This window comes from Spodoptera frugiperda, chromosome 18, assembly GCF_023101765.2.
Source record: "Spodoptera frugiperda isolate SF20-4 chromosome 18, AGI-APGP_CSIRO_Sfru_2.0, whole genome shotgun sequence".
Taxonomy (NCBI): Eukaryota; Metazoa; Arthropoda; class Insecta; order Lepidoptera; family Noctuidae; genus Spodoptera; species Spodoptera frugiperda.
The window spans coordinates 1,430,986-1,443,353 of NC_064229.1; the positions used below are offsets into that span (position 1 = coordinate 1,430,986).

The window sequence follows — 12,368 nt, forward strand, 5'->3', positions numbered from 1 at the left end:
ATTTTTTCCGAGTTATACGTACAGTACTTTCTAAGATTATTTAGACACCACTGGCAAACGGTGAAGGAAAACATCGTGAGAAAACCTGGACTTAATGTCTAATTATAAGTTTGGAATGGTCAACCCGCATTCAGTAAGCGTGGTGATTAAAGCTCAAGCCTTTTGCGTGCGAGAAGAGGCCTTTGGTCACCAATGGCCACTTATAGGCTGTTGATATTGATGTAAATAAGTAATACGAATTCGAAATCTTTACCGTACCATTTTAGTTCTATTGAATACTGTACTGAATATTTGTCAAAGATTACGTAATTTTGGATTAAGATTAGACTGATACTTATTTTGTTTTTTTACGGTTAAAAGTTATTGAAGAAATACATCCATTCCCTTATTGCATTCTCCCATTCAGAAAATCTATCAAGAAAGAAAACTAAACCAACAAAGCTAAGACAAGCTTTAACTACAAAAAAAACATCACAATATTTGACTCCACATACATTTATGAATAATTCCATGTCCTATTATGTTAACTATCGCCGATATCGAGTAGAAATAACGAAACCCTTTGCTGAAACATATCTTTTTCCCATTTTTCCCATTTACAACGACAAGAATTCGATAGTTTGTCATCCATTACTGGTTGAACAGGAAATGATTATAAGAAAACATATGAAAAAATGTGAAAGAAATATCAAAATATATGATAAAAATGATATTCTATTTCCGGGAAGAGAGCAATAATATTGATACATATAATATTTAGTATGATAACAATATTTTTTTGCTCTGAAGGCGATGGTATAAATTATATTTTTTTGTTTTTTTTTTTTGTATTATATCGTCACAGATTTTTTATCCGAGGTGCATATTGCGGCACGTAATGCCACTGTACAATGTGAACACTCTTTATACTGATGAATGGTTGTATAACTACATAATTATTATTATCACTCGCTACGCGGCTCATGAATCTCAAAAAGATTCCCGTTTTGAGTTGAAACTAGTAGAGTTTTTCTCAATTAATATAACGTAAGTAAACCACGGTAGACATTTGTACATCATTAGATAATTGTTTAATTATAAAGGTTTTCATAACCTAACTGGCGATAAGTGCATGCAATATAGACACCTGTGCTTACCGCTTTAGGGAACTATAACCATTGGTCATATATCAGTCGAGGAAGCTATGGGCCGCACAATTGCGATTAGCCGCCGATATTGTCCATTCATCGCCAAATGCCTGAAGGCCAGTTCAATTGCTGGAACATCTGAATTATGACCTTATATTTTGTGGTCTGTAGAACTTTTAGTATCATCTTTAACGGTGAATATATTCATTATTTAACAACCGATACGGCTGGCCTATGGGTTTCCTCTACCAAAGAGGATTTTGCTATAATTTCCACCCTGCTTACGTAAAATGATACTAGTTAAATATATAAGTGTTTTCGTTTTTACTGTCAGCTTGTATTGTTTTTTGAATAAATTAATAAATATACAGGGAAATGTGCCTGATATATGGCAATAGACTCACCACCTATTTATTACACGGACCTTAATCATAAAATGTGAAAAGTGTGTGTACATTGTACAGTGGCATTACGTGCACCTCTGCCTACCCCTTCGGGGATAAAGGGCGTGACGATATAATATTATACAGCAGTTGTCTGTAGACTGTCGGTCACTGCCGTCTCTAATTTCAGAATTACCATCCATAAGTCTAAGAGAAAAATAGTTAATAACATTAGTCGTTTATTGTTTTATTTTTTATCTGTACCTCAATAAATGGATGCCCAATCCAATAGAGTAGAGTTTGCAAATAAAATCAAATTCAATAAAAATGTATTGCAAACCAATTTTAGATATATTTTCTGCATGAAAAAACACAAAGCGTTCGTTTTTTTAACCAGTTAACATCACTTAGGATTTATTTTTATTGTTTTTTATAAACGTTCTAATACGTGAAGATAAAATATTTGTTTGTGCTTACAAACATCATATTGCATTGAAAGAACTTGGCTTTTTTGAGGGAGGAAAATAATTTAATTATTGGAGGAACTTTTGTGTGATTTACAAACTGTTGTTTTGGGTCTGGGTGACATGTGTATGTGAACTTGTATTTTTGTAAATGCACCCACGACACAGGAGAAAATACTAGAGAAAATACTATACTTTAAAAGAAATGATGGGTATTTTATTGGCAGGTAGCTGATGTACTAAGAAGTAACTTCGACTACTTTAATTAGTCACAAAGTCCGTAAACAACGCGAGAGAAGCCGCTGTCATCATCTAGTGTATTTTATTTACAGGGTAACCGTCTATGTCATATTTAGCTTCAACAGAAAGATATACAAACGATCAATTATTCCATTCTATAGAAGCAGAAAGCATTTCGATGTCACAGTTTGCAACGGACAGACAAAGAACCGCGGAAGTGTCAATTGTCTATTTCAAAAACTAAAACTAGAAAAGCCAACTATCAAAATATCAGATTTGCGTTCAAAGGTTTGTGGTAAATGGAAATTATGTTCTAAAAATAATAAATACTTTAAAAATAGATAAGGTAGCAAGATATTTAAGGTTCGATTATAAAGCAGTACAAAGTCGACTGCACGGTTGGTGTGGTGCCTGGACACCTGACTGCCGTGCAACATGTAGCGAGTTCGATTCCTGCACGGAACAATCCTTTGTGTGATCCACAAATTGTTGTTTCGGGTCTGGGTGTTATGTGAAGTTCTATGTTTGAAAACGCACACACGATACAGGAAAAAACCCTAGTATTAAAAACAAGTATTTTGTGTATTTTTGAACACGCAAATGGAAAATATTGTTTCTCGGTTCAAACTATGAAGCAGCGGAGATGTTATAACTGGATTTCCCTTTAACATAATGCGTGACACTTACGGGGAGTGTGGGACGTAAACCATGCCTCTCTCTATTTTTCAACATGCACTTCCTTACTACAAACACGTTGCTAATTGCCCACATTTTAATGTGCCACTTTCTGAGCGCTTGTAACCTATCTACACTTTTTTACTTATAATATCATTGGGCAGAGCCCATTTGTTTATACACAGTACACAATCACATTATGGTATATCCTCTTTGTAGATACTTACTCCATGGTTCAAACTGTTCAACGTGTTTTTAATGAGGCGATAAATCATTGCCTATTCAACATTTTATGTGTCCAACTATCTCCGAAACGGCTAGACCAAATCAAATGAAACTTATTATCAGATTTGTTACCAAAATAACACCAGTCATTTGGAAATCATGACTCCCGCAGTAGTCATCATTTTATACTCCTCTAAAGTTTAACAGAGTGTTCAGAGCACAGTATACAGGGTGTTTTACTATAATGACAGCCAGTCCAAACTTAATAGTATCGTTAAATTTATGTTCTGGAGCTCACATTCACACTGCTTCGTGGGTGCAAAGATATAGTGATATTTGGGTTAAGAGTCTTGGCTTGATTTTTGGAGATTTCGACTAGTTTTTTCCTAGTTTTTGATTTGTTTTTAATAACTGTAAGGTGCTCTAGTACCTCTGTAGGAAGAGGTTAACTATGTTTATGATAAGAAAGATAATAAAGAGCCACTGAATAGAACAGGTTTTTATACTTAAGTAATTAAGTAAAATAATAGTTTTGTTTTCAAGATTGGTAAAATAATCAACGTTTTACCTTGAAAATAGTTCAAATAATAAATTATATTTTTTTGGCAAATAGGTTACAAGACTTATCTTTTACACGTCAATCTCTAAAATAACTAGATAAGGCCATTAAAACCTCGTAATTAAATATTGGACGGAGTGACACATAAAAAAATGTAAACTATTAAGATACAACAATCTATTTCCCTCACCTGCTCTTTTCTCAGCGTCTCTGAAGACCAGATCTCTAAGCAGTACAGGATCCGAAGCACCCTTGCTGTTCCGAGCAGTCACGGCAAGATCCTCATCTTCCTCCAAAGAATCCACCGCTGACCAGCTGATGTTGAACCATACTATTAGATCTGCGGACAAAGATTTTATTAGGGACCTTTATGAAAGAAAGAAAGAAAAAGAAAAACAGTTTATTTGCACCATATCATCATCAGTATGAGCTGTTTTTAGAGGGTCGTGGTGGCCTGGAGGTTTAAGACGCTCTTTTCTCATTCATGAGAGTGCGGGTTCGAAACCTGCCAACGGTAAGGTCTGCGGACGGCGAGGAAGGGCAGCTCGCCGCCCAACCAGAACCAGACCTGTGCGTTTGGCACGTCATATTCCTCGCGCGAACAGCTATCAGACTACCACAGATGGGGCCCAGTAAGGCTGATTCCTGATCCGGAGCTACGGACTACCTGGCGGGGCTACGGCTCAAATGCAGGATTGGGTTTTAGTCAGTAGGAGACTGATACTCTTCGCCTCGCCCAGGGCGGAACAAGTCATTGGATAATTCTCCCTTCCCCCTTAAGACGCGTGGACAATTAATGGTGAAGTTTACAAAGGTACTGTCATTACAACACGATAAATAATAAAATTAAAACTTCCACTACTTTAATGGATTGAAATAACACAACTATTTTCAACAGGGGCAACATACAAATACAATATAATATTATTGGACAGCATACAAGTCATCATATCTGTCGGATGTGTCGTCCACTCTCATTACCGAATGTCGGTTGCAAACTGACACTTTAAAACCGAATGTCATATCGATTTTGGTCAGTAAACCATGGAGTATAGAGGGCTGGAGTACCTAGTATCCTTGGAGAGTGACACTGTGTCGTCATTTGCTTTTAACACATTTCAATGTGTTAAAAACAAATGACGACCGACATTAGCGGAGGATTTACTTTCAGTTGTTTTCTATTGGCAGTCAAAGACTTAAGACTTAAGAATTTTATTAAAGCGTATCGTCATGGCTATTATTCTTAGAAGGTTGGTTAGAAGTAAGTAGAAGTTGGAACATTAATTATTGTAATGCCAACTTTTACCAGTTTCGAGACACAGTCCCATGTAAGACTGCGGAAGACTTATCGGGTTGCCGGGGCTCCGGCTCGAAGAACAGAGAGAGGAGAAGGAACGGGGTGAATTTTAGTCAGTAAAAGTCTGACACTCCCTCAAGCCTAACCCAAGGTGAACGAATTCATTGAAAGGTTTTCAGTCTATCGATGCTTAAAAATCTTGCAGCCACTTGACTAACTAGGCAGTTTTTTACTTAAAAATTGTATTCGTATACCCAAGCCATATGAGTTTTTTTTTTTATTATTCATTTATAAGGTGTTACTCCATATTTCTATAATCCATGATCAAAACCAATTAATACCACTCGGCGCCATTTTAAAATTATTAACGTTCGTTTTGTTACAGGTACGTAATAATTTTGAATTCCGAATACGATGTTCTAAATTTGAATCGTTGACGGGCAATGCATAATTTATAATGACGTCAATTTCTGTTTAGGATAAAATTGTCTGTGTCAAATGGGTACATAACCTTGTTATTAGATTTTTAACTTTATAATTACTAGGCTAAAGTTGAAAATCTAGTAAAACATTTATACATTTTGGAAAAGTCTAATGTATTTTTTTTTTACAGAATGTGTGAATGAGTTTCATTGTATTGGGAAATCGGAATTTAGAAAATATATACCACTGGAATCTCAATGAAAGAATCGACCTGAAGACCTCACAAACAGCAGTCGCGGACTTATAGGTTACCGGGGCTCCGGCTTGGAACAGGATTAGGAACGGGGTGGTTTCTAGTCAGTAAGAGTCTGACATTTCTTCTCGTCTCACCCAAGGCGGGAGAAGTCATTAGAAGATTTTCCCTCTTAAAATAATAATTTAACAAAAGATATCTACCTATCTAAATGATAAAACCAAATTAAATGACTCCATTAGTAAAATAAATGGATGAATCAGTGAAATAGTTCATTTATGCAATAAATATAACATTCACATGAATTCCAGATCCCAGGCCTGAAATAACACTAATGGTCAATAAACGGCAAAATATTTTAATTAAATCATTCCCGGAATACTTATACAATTAATTTAAATAGGTAGGTACATATAGTGGCGTGCAATTGGGTAGCATATACATATTTTCCACTCGAATATGGAAAATCCTCATGGAGACAATACATAGAGTCCTCTCGCCTGGGGAGGACGAAAAGGACTCTCAGACTCTTATTGGCTAAAAACCACGCCGGTGTTGCATTTTGGACTGAATATCAAAGTTTAGAATTTGGTGATCACATTCCCAATTTAACGTCTCAATCTCTACTTAAGGTAAGCGTCCACAGGCCCGCATCGTACGCATCGTACGCATTCCGTATGACGTCATCAGCACGCATCGCATGTAGGCGTTGCCCATGAGCGGTCCGTACGATGCGGATCAGTGGACGCTGTTGTATGAGTTTCTATACAAGACAAACTAAAATCCGTTGCATACGATGCGTACGATGCAGGCTTGTGGACGCGTACCTTTACAATGAGGTTAAACTTACCAATAAAATTAGCCGTAGTATTAGCCAGGGTCCTCCCGTTCTCTCCCAGGATGTCCAGAGTGAAGTGCTGGTTGAGGCCTCCGTCGTAGCCAGCGGCACACTTGACGGAGAGGAGGGCTTCATTGTGGATGATCACCCTCTTGGCTGTGCAGTTCCGCGGTGGTGACGGACGAGCTGGTGGCAAAAGAGTGGAGTAAAAATTAAGTCAGTGTAGCTTTTTGAAAACTTAAAACATACCTAGACGTGAGGATACGCGATTTTGTATTTTAAATCCAGATATCATCGAAAGTATTTGTTTCCATAAGAAAATATAAAATACGTGTCTAATGTTTCAAAATAATCTACAAGACGGACATTAAAATAATAAATAGTCATCTGCCCTGTTCTGTAAAGCTTTTTCAACAATGTGTCATTACTAATTATTATGTTATCGGCACTTGGGCTCACAAACGACGCAAAAGAATACAAATAAAAGAAAGAAAAACCGTTTATTTGCTCCGATTATAAAAATTATAAACATAAATAATCAAATCAATTGTATTAACAACAAACACTAACTTAAAGTCCCATACATCAACCATAAAATAAAGAAACTTAACAAAAATAAACAGTTTGCATGCAAAAACATTCAACTTTAACGGAAAGTTGTAGGATTTCCACTCAAACCTGACTCCGTATACCTACGGCTTTACAACTGAAATCGCGATTGCAAAACTTTACTCGTATTTCGAAAATGGCCGTCGAACTCCGGTCATCGAGCACTTTAAGGGGCTGTGTAGACGAGCAACTTTTGTCGAACGACAATACGAGGTTCCTCGTCTAACAGTTACGCGAATAAGACTAAAAACATAATAATGGATACAGGATTGTTAAAAAGATGTATAAGTGTGGGAGAGCCATGCTTCAGCACGAATGGGCTGGCTCGACCGGAGTGATACCACGGCCTCACAGAAAACCGACGTGAAACAACGCTTGCGTTATGTGAGTGAGGTTACCGGAGGCCCAATTACTTCTATTCCTATTTTTCGCAATTCTTAATTCCCCAACAATCCTTCAATTTCTAGCTCCCAAAAGGCCGGCAACGCACTTGTAATGACTCAGGTGTTTCAGATGTCTATAGGCGGTGGCGATTGCTTATCATCCCTCAGTACGAGTTTGCTTTACGTTGAACGAAAACGAAACAAGAGTGCCTCAGGCGTTCTGATTGGCTGGCGCGAATGAATCAACAAATCATGGCACCGAACGCGCTGCCATTTTGTCTTGTTAAAAGTAAAACAAACTCGTACTAAGGGTGCAGATACATATATCGAATAATTCACAAAGACTACCTTGTGTTGCAGTTGAATCAACTCAATCGCACAAGAGTCTCTCGTCTGCACCAGCCTCGAGGCAAACCGGGAAGATTTTAATTAACTTTGTAAAATTATTAATTTACACAATCTACGTACAATTTCTAGGTATTATCTGTCGAAGTCTGGTCGATTCCAACTTTGATTAATTGCTTCATTGGGAAAACGATTTTCTATTAATTTTGGTTTCGAATATTATTATGGAATGTTAAGATTCTATTGTAAGTAAACTTTGTTTTTTGATGTTTTACGAGTTTGGCATTGTTTTGGCTTCATTTTGGTGGGAATAGGAAAAAGAGATCATTATTTTTGAGCCTTTTCTTAAAGTGCCAACTAAAATAATGGTACGTATCGTTAGAACTAGCTATTTGGAGCAATAGTCAATATGACACTACAGTTGTAGAATCCAAGGTGCAGAAGTTAAGCAAGTTTGAAGATTCATCATTTTGATACATTTATTGTTTTCCAAAGGTGCTGGGAAACGCAAAATAATAATCGATGTAGCTAGAATAAAGTATCTACGGTAATTATGAATGTAATGTGAGTTTAATGACTGTTAGAATATCTTCAAAAGACTCGCCGTCTTGAGGTGAAGAAAAGGGGGAGTGGGAGACCGTTACTCTGTATGTGCACCAATGAATGCAATTGGTATAAGCTAAACGCATCCACAGGGGCCTTAGTCTGCTATTACAATTGTGTCAGAATGGTCGATCATTGAGCAGTGCAAGAGGGATGGAGCTATGTAGGTTGTATAGCTCCTTCCCTCTTGATCGACCATTCTGACACAATTGTAATAACAGACTAAGGGGCCAGTAGCTTAGCATAGCATATCTCTGGTGGAAAAGAAAACATTTAAATATTCTATCACTTTTATAAACCCACATTACTATCAAATACATAACTAAAATATACAATCATACTTTTTCTTCGCAGACAAAGACGTTAGTCTTCAATAACTTCACCCACTACGTTAACATAGGTACTTATACAATTTGCGAGACGAAAAGCCGAACCAGTGTTTGTCTTACATTACTGAACCACTTTGAAAATACGTTTCTCTACTATTGTGCGTGGTTCCTTAAGTTTACATTAAATATATTCATACGTATGTGTGTGCGTAAGCTAAGAGTTCGATCCTTGGTTTGTTTCTCAAATATTATAGTGATTGTGAACGGAAATCTGTTTGTTTGTTACCTCTTTACGGTTTAATTTAGAAAATTAGCAAAAAAATCATTCATGATAAAGTGTGATTATTTTTGAATATTGTATGTATGTATATGGATGTATGTTAGACGAAATAATTTCGTTTGACTGAGGAAACTAGCCAAAACAATGAATAACTAATTATTATTATGGAAATAAATTAATAATAGTTTGCCAGTCTGTCCGTAAGTGACGCTTTTTTTGAGGGGTAAAATCTTCCAATGACTTCTCCCGCTTCACCCAGTGCGAGGGAAGTGTTGACTCTTACTGACTAAAAACCACCCCTGTTTTGAGCCGGAGCCCCGGTAACCTTTTAAGTTGTCCGCAACTCCGATCCGTAAGAGACGCTTGATGTTGACTTATTTATTTCATAGCGCATTCAAACCTATGACATATTGCATAACCACTGAACTAACCACGTACTATTTAGCAGTTACTAAACCACATTATATATAATGTACATAAATAATAATCAAATTCAGTTCTAATCAACGACCTATTTGAAACTAATACTAGGAATAATATTCCGCTATTTTGTTGGCTAATTACATTTTATTACGTTGATACCAAATCACAATTAAAACGGGATAGTTTAAGATAATTAAACAATAGCTTTGTTGGAACTATGAATAGGTTTTATTTAAATAGATTGTTATTAAACGAAGCTATTTTCATTATAAGAATGGAATCGTGGTATTGACTGAACAGGGAACAGTGAGAAAAGTTCCCTAAGAAAAGGAGGATCCTTGAACGAGGTGATCGTGTCTGGTGGACTTTTTAACCAACAGTTGTTCGTTGGAATTTTCATCCATGTTTATTTGCATGGAAACTTCAAATGTGTGATATAGGATTTGGATGGGCGATTTTCTGACACTCCCTTTTGTCTCCCACAGAATTAAAATTATATTAATATTACGTATTCCTTTTAAAAACGCCAGCAACGCTGTCATTATCTGGTGTTGCGGGTGTCCATGGGCGGCGCTGATCGCTTACCATCAGGTGACACATCTACTCGTTTGCCCCCTATTCCATAAAAAAGGGTGGGAAGAACCCTTTGATGTTTCTCATCCATACGTCTTAACCTACAAGACAATAACACATATAGCGTCCGTATTTACTGCGAAATTACCTCAAAAAGTCGAGTCCGACCAACCAATAAGGTTTTAACATCCAATTCCTCCCGGGGCGCTATACGGCACGGACATTCCATAGACTATAAAATTAGTAATTTCCCTAGTAATTTTGCCAGCTATAAATTCGATTAAATTCTCAAGTTTTACGAGCGAGTACGTGCGATATCACTAGTTTTGGACACTATTCCCTTGTGTCAGCTGCTTTAGTTGGGAATTACTGTATTTTTGCCACTGGTGTGACTAGTAACTTGTGAGATATGTTTCTGAAAATATTTTTGTTAAAAAATCCTTTTGTAATTTAACTTTTCTTTAGTTTTTAAGTTATAAGGTAGGTTAAATTATATTGTCAAACAAGCAGAAATCAGCAAATCTAGTGTTCATCAGTAACAAATGCATACACAGTAAATAATATATTTCCCCACTGATTTAAAGTATCTACAATTTTAAGATTATGAAAACCACTGTAATACCTATTTTGTATATTAAGGTTTTTAAACCTCGAATTTATTGTCGTGCTGACCTAGAGGTTTGAAACGCTCGGTTCTCATGCATGAGGGTGCGGGTTCATTGGTAACTACCAACGGCAAGAATACCAATGAGACGTTTTTTTAAGTTATAGGTATGTACTTTCTTAGACTATTGAGACACCACTGACAAACGGTGACTGAACACGTTGTGCGGAAACCTGGGCTTATTTCTAATTATAAGTTTGAAATCGCCAACCCGCATTGAGCAAGCGTGGTAATTAATGCTCAAACGTCTATGTGAGAAGGCCTTTGGTCAGCAGTGGCCACTTACAGATTGTTAATACAAATGTATATGTGTGTTACCACAAAATAAAGCGTCAATAAAATGAACACACTTTAACCAACCCCTTTTTAAAAAATAAAACATAATTTATACGGATGATTAGTGAACAATTACTCGTTGTTTTCATCCAATTAAACCTGTTGTTTTCATACGAAATTTTAGTGAGTTATTTTTTAATTTACAACGCCTGAGGCCGTACCCTGTTCCAGTTCAATATATTATTTTAGGATAATTCTTTTCCTACAAAAACAGGGCTATTCTATTAGGCCCTGTTCTTGGTAATGGGCGAAAAAAATTAAAAAGGCCGGTTGGCCAAGGAGCATAGAAAAACGACTCGTTTGTTGTTATTGAACGAAGTGGTTGTTGTTCTAGTGGAAAATATTGGTTGGTTATTGTTGTATTTTTAATAATTAGTTAGGTAATGGTAGAACGTTAGATTGGGGGCTTGTTTTATTAACGGGGAAATTTTATTTGTTACAGTTTTCTAGACAACTAAGTAGGCTGATATTACTATGTTGTTGGTTGTTGTTTAATTTGCATAAATATAAAATTATATTAAATTAAAAAAGTTCCCCAACAACCCTTAAATTCTTTAATTAACCTAACCTTCAAAAAGACGGCAACGCACTTGTTACGTCTCTGCACGGTGTTTCGGGTGTCTATGAACGGTGTCGATTGCTTACCACCAGGTGATCCGTTCGTGATTGTTTGCTTCGTAATCCATAAATATACTATTTATAACTCAAGAACAGCTAAATCAGTTAGCAAAAAATTTAAAATTGGTGAGGAGCTAGCTTAAAAGCAGGAGACAGATATAGGACATTTTATTCAAGGATTTCCCGAAAATCCTACAGACATGGAAAAACAGGATTATACGATGTCATAAGTAAAAGTTAGTAAACAAATGTAATAACAATTGCATATGTGTAAAAGAAATCTTAGCGCACCTTAAGTAAAATAATTCAAAGTTCATTATGTGATGTGTATGTGAACTTGTATGTTTGTAAGCGCAACCACGACACAAGAGAAAGTCCTAGTGCGGTAAACACAATCACGACACAGGACAAAACGCTAGTGTGGGACACCGTTCTTTTTATTATATTATTAAAACAAAACTTCTTTCTACCTCATCCATCTCATTTCTACCCTCGTTGTCCAATGTTTCGGCTGGTTGATGTTTTGATGGGGTCTGACCATGGGGTTTATGGAGGCACCGTCTTGGGAGGGCGAGGTCAAGTTGATTTAATGAGAGTTTCCTCAATTAACAGAGTAACAAGTCTTTCCAGTATCCATTTTCTTTATGAAATCGAATTTTTTTAGAGGTCGGATTTTTATTTTGCATTTTCTTAGTGTAATAATAGAGTTATTGTTTTCTTT

The 12,368-nt window shown here is 36.4% G+C and overlaps 1 protein-coding gene across 1 annotated transcript in view; it reads right to left on the minus strand.

Moving 5' to 3' along the window:
* Window positions 1–12,368, minus strand: part of LOC118278130 (hemicentin-2) — a 161,705-nt gene that overhangs the window by 5,798 nt on the left and 143,539 nt on the right. Inside the window, exons 14-15 of the mRNA XM_050700260.1 lie at window positions 6,497–6,670; window positions 3,864–4,013 (exon numbers count right to left, since the gene is read on the minus strand). Coding sequence (XP_050556217.1) covers window positions 3,864–4,013; window positions 6,497–6,670 — 324 coding nt within the window. The remainder of the gene's footprint in view (window positions 1–3,863; window positions 4,014–6,496; window positions 6,671–12,368) is intronic.